Source organism: Apium graveolens, chromosome 1, assembly GCF_009905375.1.
Source record: "Apium graveolens cultivar Ventura chromosome 1, ASM990537v1, whole genome shotgun sequence".
Lineage (NCBI taxonomy): Eukaryota > Viridiplantae > Streptophyta > Magnoliopsida > Apiales > Apiaceae > Apium > Apium graveolens.
In genome coordinates, this window is record NC_133647.1 from 123327200 (window position 1) to 123343616 (window position 16417).

General features: G+C 38.6%; 2 protein-coding genes across 2 annotated transcripts; both read left to right on the plus strand.

The window, feature by feature from the left end:
* The first annotated feature begins 1074 nt into the window (after window positions 1-1074).
* LOC141666634 (cytochrome b-c1 complex subunit 6-1, mitochondrial-like) lies at window positions 1075-5381 on the plus strand. The gene is made up of 5 exons (XM_074472750.1): window positions 1075-1181; window positions 1569-1618; window positions 2876-2960; window positions 4891-4980; window positions 5084-5381. Coding segments are annotated over exons 2-5 (210 nt in total). The 5' UTR covers window positions 1075-1181; window positions 1569-1616; the 3' UTR covers window positions 5117-5381.
* Window positions 5382-7017: 1636 nt separating this feature from the next.
* Window positions 7018-8165, plus strand: LOC141720656 (vacuolar iron transporter homolog 4-like). Its single transcript, XM_074523190.1, has one exon. It carries the CDS (start codon window positions 7158-7160, stop codon window positions 7806-7808), a length of 651 nt encoding a protein of 216 aa, XP_074379291.1. The 5' UTR covers window positions 7018-7157; the 3' UTR covers window positions 7809-8165.
* The last annotated feature ends 8252 nt before the right edge of the window (window positions 8166-16417 follow it).

Below are 16417 nucleotides of genomic sequence, written 5' to 3' on the forward strand. Positions count from 1 at the left end.
TTAATTTATTTCATAATTTACCTTTATAATAAAAAGTAAATATAATAATAATATTAAAATAAATATTAAAATTAAACCATGCATCGCTGAGGTTATAATCTATTTTAAGCGTAATATATTATGATTGGTTATTTGTTTAATATCTTCCTAAAAAATAGTTAACACGACTTTCAAAAATATTTTTAATATTAAAAATAAGAAAAACATGTATCTTTGACTGTTCTAAAATTAATTCAAATTATAATTATCTCCGAGTCGAAAACCAAATAATCCCATAATCAATTAATTCTTAATAGTTAATACACATCACATGAACACAAATAATATATTTAAAAATCAAATTAAAAAATATATGAAATTGAAAAAACACAAAACTTGCATTTTCTTACGGTCTTACATAGGCCAACATTAAATATGATTAATTATGTTGAAATAGGATTTCTTTTGTTTAAGAAACACCGATAACTAAAAAATGGATGTTTTGAAAACAAAAAGAAAATTTGAATTTAGGTTTGTAGACTAAAATTTTAGTTATAAAATAAAGAATTTATGGTATAAATATTAAAAAATTAGTAGTCATGTCACAATTTTAATATCTTTCGATTTTAATAATATAATATTGATATGTGATCGTTTTATTAAATTTTAAAATAAATATATGAGAATTGTTATATTTAATACGAAGAATATTCTAAATCTTAATATTTTAAATATCCAAATTTGAATCCGTCAAAAGTATAATATAAAAAATATATGTATCATTAGTTTCAATAATACATAATTATTATATTTCATTTAATAATCTTTTATAAACTTTTTTATAAACAATTATTATATAAATAATAATAATATATTATAATTAGCCCGTGTATGACACTGGTTATAAACTAGTAAATATTTACTTGCCATCTGACATCTATCATTTATAAATGGGCTCCGACCTCTGAATTTCAACTATTCTATAGTCATAAGAATGGGCTTGAGTCAGTTATCACTCATCACTAAAATCACGGTAAAGGCCCAATAAGAACTCCAAATAAAGCCTCAATATATTATTACCCAAATAGGGCCCATTCACCCAGCAACCACCAGAGCCTTCGGAAGACCAGAAATAAAATTCTCCAATCTCTAATAATTTGACACTACTGCATTTCAGCTGCTGCTCAAGAACCCCCCAAAAGGTACAATCTTGTTTTAACCAGTTTTAATCTTTTCTTGAAATCTTGATTTATAAATCTTGTTTTTGACCCATTTGATAGTTTTTTTAGCTTTGTTATTACATGTTTAAATCTTTATTTATAATCTTGTGCCAACCCATTTTGTAGTTTTAAATTCTACAATTAAAAGGTCTGATCTTTTTTGTTGCAATCTTGTTTAGACCTATTGGATGTTGTTTAGCTTTGCCAATAAAGTTTTAACCTTTTGTTGATTTTTTTGTTCTTCTTGAAATATTGGTTTGGTAATTTTTTAGATCTGTAATTTATGGGTTTGTTTAGATATACAATTAGCATTATATATGGAATTGGGAATTTAGAGTTTTGACTGCTGTGTTTTTTGTATGTATGCAGGTTAACTAAAGAAGCGGTTTGCTGTTAATTTATTTGTCTTCGCTTCAAATGTGAGTATTTTTTTTTTATTTTTGTGTTGTGCTATATAGTTGTACGTGTATATGCTTTAGAGAAGTTACCTTTTCTTACAATTTTTTGTGCTAAAAAAGGTGGCAGGATAAGTTTACTGTGGTTCCTGTGAATTTAGAGGATACTTGTTTGCATGAGTATTTATTAAGTGTTGTTTGCGATATGGGTAGTGTATTTAATTATTTATACTAGTGAGGTTATAAGGGTTGTGATAAAAGGACAGCTCACTTTCGTTCTATGGGATGCATTGAAGTATTTGATTAATCTGCGGTTACATATGTAGTAAAATCAATCTTTTGATATAAAAAACCTGTGGCTGCCCTAATTTGGGGAATGCTTCTGTTTATGGTGTCATATGTATGCGGTCATAGGATATATAAATTATTTCCTTATCATGATATGAGCTTTGAGACTTGTGCAGGATGGGATGAGCAACATGGGTATGCGAATCTATGAATGTTTAACAGCTTAGTTACCTGGACTCTTCAATTTTTCCCTTATACCCGTGTCCATCGGACATGACATGGGTGTGGGTATGGGATCTGTTTCGGATCCTTTCGATGGAAACCGGACACTTTGACCTTAAAAAATCTAGTTCAATATGATTTACAAGGCCTCACAACAACTTAATCCTCTTAATTTTAAGGAGGGATGTCTATGGATTATCATTTTCATGTTATCCTTTTGAATTATGTTAAATATCAGATAAACAATTATGTAAATGTTTAGTTTACGTGTTAGAAGACATGAATTTACAAATGTGATGTATAAAAATTAGGTGAAATTTCAGTTATGTGAAGGTTATATGCCGAATCCCCGCATCCCGTGTCCAATTTTGGATACATATCCACGAATCCTAATATTTTTAAAACTAAGAGTCGGACATTTGGATTTGCACCCGTATTCGACGCCCGTAACTGAGTCCGGGTAACTTAGTTTAACAGTGTGTAGGTGTAATAGAATGAATATGGGATTTCTGTTAAAAGGTTTGTGCTATGTCTTAGACTATGCACTATGCAGCTAGTAATATGGAACTTCTGAAAGATAATTCTGTAATTCTTACACTGCCACTGTGCCAATTTGTTTTTTATTTGCTAGAAACCAATGTCATGGTTTAATGCCTAGATATTAAGAAAACTATTGCAGGGAACATTTTGGAACAAGAAAAAAAATTATGAACTTTAGTTTACTGGAAGTGTGTATCTGGTTATACTTAACCTTTTAGTCCTTTATTTTAGGGCTGACGAGGAACCTGTTGATCAGAAACAATTGTTGGAAGAGGCATGCAAGCCAAAGTGTGTTAAAGCATTGTTTGAGTATCAGGTAAATTTTTAGAAACTGCAATATATAACCTTTTTGGTTATTCTTGACAATTTTTCATATTATAAAATGTTGCATGAATACCCTTTTTTCCAAGTAAATACTGAACTTATAATCCCCATCAAATGAGGGTTTTTTTTATGTATGCGGTATGCCATAACATTAACATCTCATAGTTGATCTCCACCATGTAGTTTTTAATCGTATTTAAATTAAGCGGGGTCAAAATTTGAATTTTTTGATATCAGTTGTGTTATTGATGTAATTATGTATGTAATTTTAATTTCAATGGAGTGAAGTGAATTCATGACCTAGAAGATAGCTAAGTCCCTGATCATGTCCACATATAGGGGCAGAGCCAGCCATAGGTCAGGGTGCTCGGCTATTGTTTATAAATAAATTAGATCTCTTGTTTATAAAATAATTTATGTCTCTGTCAATTTTTTAGTTTAAGACATAGTAACGTGGTTGATCACAAAGGCATCAACTAAAATTGATAGAGCCTAAACGGTCAGGCTTTGCATTTTTATACAGGGATTGTGACCGAGGTCTTCTCAGATAGTGTGCACTCAGTTTTGTACATGACATTGTGTGCTTAATTAAAATAAATGCTTTTTCTGTAATTTCGTTTAACCTTGTTCTTGTTTGCACATTATACTTTTAAGCTAAATCACCAAAGAATATTGGATCATACATTATACAAAAGTTATGAGTAATACAATATTTTCTGTCTTGATTTTTTTTCCAAAAGGTGATCGATAAGAATCCAAAGTTATGAGGATTGATTAGGTCTCGTGACTTTGGCTGGACGCCCAAGGAATTGAGATGACGAAAATTGTTGTGGACATTTGAGTGTGAGAAATGTTTTCTCTTTCCTCAAAAGGTGGAGTGTGCCACTGCCAGACACCTTTTATTTAACTGTGACATGACATGTCTGACTTTGTAACTACAACTAATTTTTTTAACCCTTTTCATTAACCTTGCATTGCACGATTAGGCCTCTACCTATGTTTTTAGATCTCATAATATGATGAGCTAGTCATTAGGTTAAGTCACCGATCCAAATTTGCAAACTGCAATCCCGTGTGATTGTACACTCTGCTTCTCTACCTATTGTGGCCCCACTACTTGTCAAATATTTATATGGTGGCATTCAGCTGCCTTAAACATTGTATAAAGTTAAAGATTTTTGTATAGAACATGCCAGGATGGATAGGGTATAGGGGAAATGGTTAGCTTTGTCTATAGGAGAATAAAAGCCGTTCAGTTTTATCACTGGCATGGCTGTTTCCTCAAAAGAGAAGTGGTTGAACAACCAGGGGGAGGTCTTTTTCTTTGCTCCGGAGCAATTAGGGTCAGATGTATGCGTGCCTCTGTTTTTATGTCATCTTCAAGCTTAAACTTAGTACGTTGTAAGCCTTGTGATTTGCTCTATAGTCCCTAGTTGCTCACGAGCTATAATATGTGACCAACCTGTTCATATATATATGGAATGTCTGTTAAAGCAAATGAATTAAGATTGCATGTATATTACGTAAACTTACAATGAAAATTTTCCTGATATTAGGTTCATTTTGAACAATTTTAACTACAATCTGAATATACTCTATATACGGAATGCCTGTTCGAGCACATGAACTAAGATCCGATGTATATTTACCTAAACTTATAATGAAAGTTTTCCTATATTCTCATTTTGAACAATGTTAAGTACAGTCTAAATGAATTTGACTTTTTTCAAATGCTTATAATTTTCTGTGTTGCATTAATTTATGTAAAGTGTAGACTTAGTTTTGTATGCCATGTATATATAGATTCTTACTTGACATTTGGCAAAATTTAGGTGTATATATCATCCCTCTTCTTTAGCATTCAGCAGTATATGAATTTGTTGGTCTTTCTAAATACTTCGAGTTGTTTAATTTTTCAACAGGCATGTGTTAAAAGGATCCAAGGGGATGAAACTGGTCACAAGCATTGTACCGGACAATATTTTGATTATTGGCACTGTGTTGATAAATGTGTATGTACATCTTGTTTACATTTGTAATTTTTTTCTCTATGGTGCTAATCTAATGCAGTAAATCTGGTCCTTTGTGCTGATATTGTTTTTTGCTTGGACCCAGGTTGCACTCAAGCTATTTGACAAACTCAAGTGACTGGAGATATTTTAGTGGTTTATCAATACAAGCTAGCGAGGCTTCTTTGTGCAACGGATATAGTTCAATCTGCCCAACTATTTCGTTAAACTAAAGAAACACCAAGTTTTATTAATAAATGACTGAAATTTGATTTGATGATCAATTGTTTCTAGTATTTGTGTGCACTCAGGGATAAGTGTAAACGATGGCTATTTTGATCTTTTAAAGATTTATAAGCCCAGTGTATCATCAAGCTCAGATATCTGCATATTCTTTCTTGTTCTCTTCTGTTTTCAACACCATCTGCTCATGATTTTCTGCTCTCATTGTGTCAAGAGTTTATACCTTTGGACGAACTGTAATTTGCGCCCCCCCCCCAAAAAAAAAGATTTTAGCAGCTTCTAGTTTTCATCTCTTGCACATTAACAAATTAATGTTGACCTAGCAAGTATAAGTGATTTATTTTCTTGGGCAGATAAGTTAAAATATATCATGCGGATTTTTTTTGCGACAACTGTTTATCGAGTTGAGTTATCAAACAATACCGATTCTTGTAAGTTGACACACAATGATCTTCTCATGACATTTCAGTGTTTTACTAAAGTAAAAGCATAAGCGCATATACGCTGAAATTATATTGCTATGACACTGGGATTGAAATTATGTAGCAATTAGTTTAGTACGCGGACAACCGACGAGATGATAAAAGTAGCATAACAAAATGAAATGGCATCATTCTGGTTGTTAAGCCTTTTCACTTTTGTGATCACCGAAATCCATGTTTGTAAAGCAATTTCAACATTACATTTGAACAGAATTTCATTCTTTTCCCAAAAGTTAACAAACATAAAGCATCTTGGTGAGGTCTTCTTCGTAGCAACCTTTGATCTTTACTACTTACTGTTATCGTGTTAACCAAATCAACATTCTAAAAAGCGTGGATAGATTTAGCAACACTAAGCAGGTGTTTGAGAATTGGAATCGGGAGTGAGAATGAAAAGTACGAGAATGAGAATGATGTGAAATTATAAGGGACAGGGAAGCTATGATTTTCCCACCTTAGGGAAGAAGCTTCACATTCCATGTACCAACATTACAAATCCAAATACTAATGCATAAGATTGAAGTTTGGATTCTCATTAAGCGGGCTCATTAACCATGAACCAAACAATTCCTAACTCTTCTAACTGACGGTCGAATTGACTATTAATCTCTTGTTGGGTCTAAATTAAGGTTAATTTAAAAACTTCACTTTTCACTCAGCAATTGCTTATTAAGACGTGCACTGAAAAATAGATGGTTTCACTGTCAATAATTAAGTATGTATTTAAGTTGATAGATTAGTGATTTATAAGCGCAAGTACTAATCTAAAACAAACCAGATCAGAATTCTAATAGGCATCTGATAAATTGACCAATCCTAAATTCCACTAAACTCCTCTTAAACTGACCATTATTGCCAGACATATTGACTAACACAACCCTTCTAATTAGATATTTAGCGACAAAAACACATAATTGAGTAGTTTGTAACACTCGGATTGACTAGCGTAAAATTATTTTAGTTGGATTCTTAATCTGCTTTCTCTAGGGATTAAGCGATCAGAAATGGGTTAGAGAGTCTGCTACAGACTATTAACTCCCCGGCTTTAAGTTATAAAATCATTGTTAAATTTTCAAATATAAATTTATCTTTAAAAAAAAAGTCGTATACATAAGCCGCTCATCTCCATTTAATTTCCAGGCACTCCCGAATTTACCTATTTGCCGCAATTGGGTTTAGAACATGGATTATACAGTGATGCACACAATTTTTGTTAATCAACTACTAATACTTTAAAGAAGTGTAAACACATACAGATTCCACATTCTTCTCAAAAAAGACAGCACCAGACACAAATGCACAATGGCCATCAACATTTCTCCTACAGTAAACACACTAGCAACTCCTTATAAATATGGCGTGTGTCCTCCACATTCCACCATATCCATCTTCACAACTTCTACAAATACAAACTTCTGTCTCTTGCTATATATTTTTCTGTTTCTTTAAGATATCATGGCAGTTGCTATCAAAGTTCATGATCAACCTACGAAAGATCTTGAAGAACAAACCACAAAAACACTCCAAGTTGAGGAGGCGCCTTTTGATTATTCCAAAAGATCGCAGTGGCTTAGAGCCGCTGTGTTGGGAGCAAACGATGGCTTGCTCTCCACTGCAGCTCTTATGATGGGAGTTGGAGCTGTCAAAAAAGACAACAAAACCATGATCCTCACAGGAATTGCGGGGCTAGTTGCTGGTGCTTGTAGCATGGCTATAGGAGAATTTGTTTCGGTTTATTCTCAGTATGACACAGAAATGGAACAAATAAAGAGGGAATCCTTGCATGGAAATATGACAAAAACTGAGTTAGAGGCCAAGAAAAAGAAGGTGCCCAGCCCTCTAAAGGCTGCAGCAGCATCAGCATTTATGTTTGCTATAGGAGCAGTGGTGCCTCTACTGGCAGCAGCGTTTGTGATGGACTATCATGTGAGGTTAGCGGTGGTGATAGGAGCCGTAAGCTTTGCATTAGTAGGGTTCGGAGGTTTGAGTGCCATGCTAGGGAAAGCACCTATGGTGAAGTCTATACTTAGAGTCTTGGTAGGAGGATGGTTAGCCATGGGGATCACTTTCGGATTGACCAAACTAGTTGGCTCTACTGGATTGTAAACTGTATTAATGTTTAGAAATCTATGATAACTGCTAATTCCCTGTAGTACAAGCAGTGCAAATTTTACTACAAGCCTACGAGACTCACTTGATATATACCAATAAAAATGTAAAATGAAACTCAAACGCACAAATATGCAATTCACTAGAACTACAGACATGATTCACCTTATAGATCGGTCTGTATATTTCTAGATTGTTTTTGTAGTTTAATTCCTGTTCTTAGATAAAAGGTCATTAGCTAGAGCTTTAATGCGTCTGTACTTATCTACTAATACATACTGTATCAATCATTTTTACGACGAACTGATGATGTTTGCTACTGATGATACAACATATGTTGAGAATGCATGCACCTGCTGTATAATGAGAATGTAATTCTTATTAATGCCAGTAAACTAGAAGATTATTGTGGGCGTGCGGGCCTGTATGGAGTATGTATTAAGTCTAACTTAATGTAGTCTGTACGAGTAATCTAGTTAGATCATTCAGTGCCATACTAGTTACTGCAATTCCAGTCCATTGATTATATACACCATCAAATATCAGCTATGCAATCAAATTTTGTTAGAAAACTTAATTAACCTAATAATATCTAGCAAAAACAAATCTCTCTCCTAGCAATGTTTGATATATATTCCCAGATACGACTGGGCTCTAAATCAATCAAATTGTTCTTGAGCTATCCGAGCTCGTTTCATAAAAAATTGAAATTCTACTCGTGCTGATTGCAGGCTATTCGACTACTTTATTGAGCCAAACTTGTGCTTCAAATTACTTTGCACGTGAGCATCACAAGGCTAATCGAGCTAAAAAATTTCTTACTATTTATATATTAATATATAAATATTTAATATTTATGTATAATTACATACTTAATCGAGTCGATCTCAAACCGAACTTGATAGGGATAAATAAATTATGATTGTATAATACTGCATTAATTGTACAAGCTGTGGGCTGCTAGGCCCAATAAAAAGATATATGAAACTCAGACCAGAAAGGTTAAGCCTGATGGACCAGATCAGGCCTGATGGAATAAAAAAGGCCCAAAAGCCCTAATTATTAATTAATTTCGTAATTAATTAATAAGGGAAAAATCAGCTATTGAGAAGAGTCCCGATAAGGATATAAATCCTTATAGATTAGCCTCAAGGGGACCTAAAAGGATAAGGAATCAGCTTCCTACTTCCTAGGACTCCTAAGTCTATCCTAATTCAGAGGCTTGTCCACCAAGTCTCTTATACCAAGTCCAATTCAAGGACTCCCACATCTATATAAGGGGTCTCACCCCCACCAATCAGAACTACGTTTTTTGGCTTGATTCTCTAATTCACAGAGATACGTAGGCATCTCGTAAAGGCAGATTGAGTCACGAAACACGAGAGCAGCCATTAAAGGCCTTGAGCTCCCGAATCTTAGTATTAAATACAGCAAGTAATAACCTTGATTTCTTATCCATAACATTTGGCGCCGTCTGTGGGAAGCAATAACAACCATGGCGAGAACACGGAGAACAATTGGAGCTCTAGAGAAAGGAACACCATCAGAGACAACCCAGGTGATTTCATCAACCGTGGAGGTTCCTCCCCATTCAACTTATGCATCTACTCAGGGGGAAGCCCAGACAGGGGCAACTCAACCTCAGCCACAAGGGACAACTCCCCCGACTATTCAAGGTACGAATCCTCAAGTTCAGCAAGTACATGTACCTGTGAATTCTCGACCCGTCGGGTATGAATATTCAACTGTTGTTACTACTAACCCCCCTTATGGGATGCCCCTTCACCCTGAGGTTGGAGGAAGCGGATATGCTGGGCGAAGCGAAGCACGAGGGCGGTCGCCCCCCTATATACGAGGTTTGGGTCCTATCCCTGAGGATCGGGAATTTTCTGGTCCATACACTGAGAGAGACTCCGAATCTTCGGATGATGAAGTGGCCCCGAGAAGGAGGCGCCCTGGAAAAGAGCCAATAGCCGATGGAAGGCAACGCCCCCAAAGCACCCCAGGGGCGAATCCCCAAGAAGTGCAGGAAAAGATCAGGGCTCATGAGGCTGAAATCCAAAGGCTGAGGCGTGATTTGGAGGCTCACCAAGCCACCAGACCCCACATAACTCCTAGGGGGAGAAATCCTCCCCCTATCATAGACCTGGATGGTCCGGTAAGAAGAAGGGCTGCTGTCCCAAGAACTGATCCGAGCAATCTCCTTCCCCTTGGAGATCCTGATGATCCAACTCCACCCTTCACAGAAGAGATAATGAATACCCATGTCTCAAGGAAATTCAAGATGCCCACTATCAAAGCCTATGATGGCACGGGAGACCCCGCTAATCATGTTAGGACATTCTCTAATGCACTGCTGCTGCAACCCGTGAATGATGCTATAAAATGTCGGGCCTTCCCTCAAACCCTGTCGGGTATGGCTCAAAGATGGTACAGTCGCCTACCCCCAATTCTATTGGATCATTCAGAGAACTAAGTCAGGCTTTTATTAAGCAATTCATCAGTGGAAGAGTCCATGAGAAAAGTTCAGCATCTCTTATGAGTCTTGTGCAAGGAGCTAAGGAATCCTTAAGAGATTACCTGAATCGTTTTACAAAGGAGGCTTTAAAAGTCCCAGATCTTGATGATAAGGTAGCCATGATAGCATTGCAACAAGGAACTAGGGATGAGTTTTTTAAGATGTCTTTGGCCAAACGACCCCCTGAGAGCATGTTGCAGCTCCAAGAGAGGGCAGGGAAGTATATCAAGGTTGAAGAAAGTATGAGGAAGACCGTAGTAAGTAATGAGCCCACTGGAGGCAAGAAACAAAAAACTGATTTGGAGTATATCGCTAAGGACAAATATCCTATGACCGAACAAAACCCTGATTCAACCCCCAAGAAGGGAGGACCTGGGCAAAAGTTCACTGAATACGCTAAGCTGAATGCTCCCAGAAGTCAGATTTTGATGGAGATTGAGAAAGACAGAGATATTCGCTGGCCTAAGCCCTTGAAGGCTGATCCCGCCAAGCTAGATAGGGGCAAGTATTGCAGGTTTCACAAAGATGTTGGCCATGACACCGATGAGTGTAGGCAATTGAAAGATGAAATTGAGTTTTTGATTCGAAAAGGAAGATTGAATAAGTATACTGGAGATGGAGGGGACAGAAATAATAATGGAAGGAAGAACTTTGAAGATCGTAGGAGGGACCAAGATGATCAGGGGCGGAATCCCCAACCTAGAGGACCAGTTATAAACACCATTTATGGAGGGCCGAGACCTCAAGGGCCTGTGATAAACACGATCTTTGGAGGTCCAACTGCTGCTGGATTGTCCAAAAATTCCAGAAAGGCATATACTAGAGAGGTTATGCATATTGTTGGAGAAGCCCCGAAGAGGGCCAGGACAGAAGTAACATTGGCTTTTGATGATTCCGACCTAGAGGGTGTGAAGTTTCCCCATGACGACCCGCTGGTCATAACACCAATAATAGGAAATAGCCCGGTTAAGAGGGTCCTTGTGGATAATGGTGCTTCTGTGGATATCTTGCTCCACGACACCTTTCTAAGGATGGGGTATAACGACTCCCAGTTAACACCAACCGACATGCCGATATATGGATTTGCTGGAGTAGAATGTCCTGTGGAAGGGATAATCAAGTTGCCAACCACCATAGGTACGGAGCCAAGGCAAGCAACGCAGATGCTGGATTTCGTAGTGGTAAAGGCTAGTTCAACTTATAATGCTATCATGGGGAGAACAGGGATACATGCCTTCAAGGCAGTCCCCTCTTCCTACCATTCAGTCATGAAGTTTCCCACCCGAAACGGGATTGGAGAAGAGAGAGGAGATCAAAAAATGGCTAGAAGCTGTTATGTGGCCTCTTTGAGGGCAGATGGAGTCGGGGGGCAGGTTCTTCCTATTGAAGATATGGATGTTCGAGAAAATGATGAGAATAGAGGAAGGCCAGCAGAAGAATTGGTTTCGGTTCCTTTAGATCCCAAGAATCCTGAGAGGATGACTTTCATTGGAGCCACATTAGAGGAGCCCCTTAGAGGGAAGTTAGTGAAATTTTTGCAAGAAAATAGTGATGTGTTTGCATGGTCAGCAGCTGATATGCCAGGCATAGACCCGGAGTTAATTACTCACAAGCTAAACGTGGATCCAAGTCGGAAGACAGTGAAACAAAAGAAAAGAAATTTTGCCCCGGAAAGACAAGAGGCTATAAAGCAGGAAGTGGAAAAGCTCTTAGAGGCTGGTTTCATTGAGGAGATTCAATTTCCGGAGTGGTTAGCAAACCCTGTAATGGTGAAGAAGGCTAATGGAAAGTGGAGGATGTGTATAGACTTCACCGATCTGAATGATGCATGCCCCAAAGACTGTTTTCCGCTGCCTAGAATTGATACTTTGATTGATGCCACCGCTGGACATGAGATGCTGAGTTTCATGGATGGGTTTAGCGGATACAACCAGATCAAAATGCATAAGGATGACATTCCAAAGGTATCATTTATCACTGACTTTGGTGTTTATTGTTATCTTGTTATGGCGTTTGGTCTCAAGAATGCAGGAGCCACCTATCAAAGGTTGGTGAATAAAATTTTTAAGGATCTTATTGGGAAGACTATGGAAGTCTATGTTGATGACATGCTAGTCAAGAGTCTAGTAAAGACTGATCATATAACCCATTTGAGGGAAGCTTTTGAGGTCCTGAGGTACCACAAGATGATGTTGAATCCCTCGAAGTGTGCTTTCGGAGTAGGATCTGGAAAATTCTTGGGATTGATGGTCTCAAAGAGGGGAATTGAGGCTAACCCCGATAAAATAAAGGCAATCCTGGACATGGAACCCCCAAAAACTGTCAAGGATGTTCAGAAACTCACAGGAAGGGTTGCTGCGCTAGGACGATTCATCTACAAGTCAGGAGACAAGTGCTTGTCATTCTTCAAGTCATTAAAGAACATTAAAGACTTTGTATGGAGTGAGGAAAATCAGAAGGCATTTGAAGAGCTAAAGAAGTATATGGGCCAGGCCCCGTTGTTGGCCAAGCCAGTTCTGAGTGAAGTTTTATTCTTGTACTTGGCTGTTTCAGAAAGCGCCTTGAGCGCGGTGTTGGTTAAGGAGGAACTGAAAGTCCAGAAACCCGTATACTATGTCAGCAAAATTTTGCATGGTGCTGAGTTGAATTATTCAGCCATTGAGAAATTCGCTTTAGCCTTGGTAATGGCTTCAAGAAAGCTGCGTCCTTATTTTCAAGCTCACCAAATTGAAGTGCTAACAAATCAGCCACTGAGAAATATCATTCACAGTCCCAAGGCAAGTGGGAGACTGATTAAGTGGGCAATAGAGTTGGGAGAGTTCGATCTCAAGTATAAGCCACGTACGGCCATAAAAGCCCAGGCACTAGCTGACTTCGTGGTGGAATGTACCATACCCAACCAAGAAGTCGGGGGGCAGGAAGATACCATACCTCAAGACAAGGGAGTCGACAATGGGGACAAGGAGAAAGAATATTGGGTTCTCTATTTTGATGGAGCATCAAAAACAAATTCCAGTGGAGCAGGGTTGGTTTTGCAAAGCCCTGATGGATTCTTAATTGAGTATGCCATGAAGCTAGACTTTCCAACCACAAACAATGAGGCAGAGTATGAAGCCCTGATTGCTGGCCTTGGTCTAGCTGGGACACTTAGAGTCAAAAACTTAAAGGTCCGTGGAGACTCGAAGCTGATCATATCCCAGGTAAAGGGAGAATTTGAGGCGAGAGATGATACGATGGCTAAGTATGTTTGCCTAGTAAGGGCTGTGATGACCCAATTTAATGAATGCCATGTTGAACACATTCCAAGGGAAGAAAATGCTAAAGCAGATGCGCTATCAAAGTTTGCTTCATCTGAGATTGAAGAAAGTTCAGGGAGTGTGTACTTCCGTGTTTTGAAGACACGAAGCATAGATGTTAAGCTTGTGGCTCCCGTAGGCTTGGGGACGTCATGGATTGATCCCATCAAGGCTCACATTCAGACCGGTTGGTTGCCAAATGATGCAACTGAAGCACGGAAGTTAACTGTTCGGGCACTAAGGTACTCTTTGATAGATGGGATTCTTTACAAAAGATCTTTCGTGGTTCCCTACTTGAGGTGTCTCAGGCCCGATGAGGCACGCTTGGCTCTTGAAGAAGTGCATGAAGGTATTTGTGGACAACACTTGGGAGGCAGGGCCTTGGCTCATAAGATAACCCGTTTAGGCTTCTATTGGCCAGAAATGATGGCTGATGCCAAAGAATATGTAAAGAAGTGTGATCGCTGTCAGAAACATGCACCAGTGGCCAGACAACCCCCCGAGATGCTGACCTCTATCAACTCACCTATTCCCTTTGCTATGTGGGGGATGGATATTCTAGGGCCTTTTCCTATGGCCACAGCACAAAGGAAGTTTCTGATTGTAGCCATTGATTATTTCACTAAGTGGATTGAAGCCAAGCCCTTGGCCAAAATCACAACTAAACAGGTTGCACAATTCCTGTGGGAAAACATTATGTGCCGATATGGAATTCCCCGTATCCTCGTCACTGACAATGGAACACAATTCAACAACGAGGAATTCAAGAAGTATTGCGAAGAAAATGAAATTGAGTTACGGTTCACCTCTGTGGCTCACCCGCAAGCCAATGGGCAAGCGGAGGTAGCAAATCGGATAATCCTGGATGAACTAAAGAAGAGAATCGAAAAGTCAAGAAATAATTGGGTGGATGAGATACTTCCCATATTATGGGCCTATAGGACTACCTGTAGAGTCACGACAAATGCAACTCCTTTCATGTTGGCATATGGGGCAGAAGCAGTAGTTCCCGTGGAGATATCACATTCCTCTCCAAGGATTCGGGCTTTTGATGAAAAAGAAAATGAGGAAGGGCAGAAGTTAGCCCTGGATTTAATCGATGAAGTGCGAGATAAAGCACACGCAAAGATAGTAGAATATCAGAAAAAGGCTTCATTCTACTACAACCTAAGGGTTAAAGAGAGGTTTTTTAAACAAGGTGACCTAGTCTTGAGAAAAATAGAGGCTTCTGGTGTCGGACAGAAAGGAAAGCTTGCCCCAAATTGGGAAGGGCCGTATAGAGTCAAGAGCGTTCAGGGTAGAGGAACCTACAAGCTGGAGACTATGGATGGTTTTGAAGTCCCGAGAACCTGGCACGCACAAAACCTGAAGGTTTACTACGTGTAAGATGGTCGAAGTACGATTCTCACTTGTCATTATGACAAGTAGGTTTAAAAGCACCTTGAAGCTTTGTTTGCATAGTATTTTTCTTTTTTAGCTATTATAGATCAGGGTCGAACCCATATTAGTAAGGTTTTGGAAAACCAGACTTGAAATTGAAGAGTTCGAAATTATTTCAACCTATGGATGTTTGAGTTGTGATAATACTTGTGTGGCCCATTAAGCCAAGTTTGAATATTAAAGTATCGGAAAAATGAAGGAGAGAATGCAAATAAGGAAAGTAGCATAGCCCCGAAGGGTAATAAGTTTTAATACAAACAAAAGTCCAGACATAAATTAAGGATAAAATTACAAAATAGAAAAACTACTCCTCCATGCGGGAGCCTTCATTCTCTTTCTCCTTATCAGCGCCTTCAGCATCCTTCGCAGGAGAAGCGGGAGGAGAAGCAGTGTTAGGATCCAAGATGCGATCATCTGGCTGAGGAGAGTCGAAGAGGGCGTCTATGCTGTCCTCTGACTCAGCCTGCTCAGGACTTATAAAGTCCTTAGGGTCGACTAAGCCCGGGTACTTCTCAGAAACAGCCTTCACGGCCGCATCCCATCCCTGAGTGAACTGTAGGGAGTAAAGACCCTCATCATGAATCTCCATGAGATTCTTAAACTTGTCAGAATCCATGTAGTCATCAATGAGCTTATCCTTATCGCTCCTAAGTTTCACCAGCTCGGAATGAGCCTTAGCCAGCTCCTCTTTCTTCGTGTCTAGCTTCTTCTCTAGGACCTTGGCTCTCTCCTCCCACTTCTTCATCTCCTTTTCAAAAACATCAGAGTTACCCTTCCAAGATCTAGCCTGATGTAGGGCCGCCTGGAAATAGGTATTACTCTGCAAAGAAATATGTATGAGTTGGCGCAAATTTATTGGGATACAAGAAAAGTTGAAATTCACAAAAGGAAGAGAAGAAAAAAGAAAATTACCGCAGCTTGGGCTTGAGAGCCCAGAAGCTCAATAGTCTCGACATCACTCCCCGTAACAATGTCAGTGAAATCATGGGGAGTGATGGAATGGTACGACCAATCCTTGGCATGTTTGGTGGATCCAACCACCGTATCGCTCCTCCTGAAGCCCCAGTTAGGCCTGAAGGAATGTGCCTTAAGTGGAGGATCCACATCGTCCCCCAGCTCGACCACCGGGACGTGGGGCTTAAGGAAAGTAGGACCGTCAGGTTTGCTCCTGGGATCCCTGTTTAACTTGGCCCTCTTCTGGCGGCCAGATTCCCCCTCCTTGGGCCTATTGACGTTATTAATAGCCTCACAAGCTGAAAGGAAAAGCAGAAGGAATATTAAAATCCAGAAAAAAGAAAAAGTACGGTTAAAGAGAAGGAAAAATAATTTCGCAGGTATAAGTTTACCCTTAT

Excerpts from the sequence above, each read along its gene's own strand:
- LOC141666634 (XM_074472750.1), top strand. Across the intron at positions 2,961-4,890 it reads AAGCATTGTTTGAGTATCAG|GCATGTGTTAAAAGGATCCA; the intron begins GTAAATTTTTAG and ends ATTTTTCAACAG. Across the intron at positions 4,981-5,083 it reads GGCACTGTGTTGATAAATGT|GTTGCACTCAAGCTATTTGA; the intron begins GTATGTACATCT and ends GCTTGGACCCAG.
- LOC141720656 (XM_074523190.1), top strand. The coding sequence starts at position 7,158 with ATGGCAGTTGCTATCAAAGTTCATGATCAACCTACGAAAGATCTTGAA.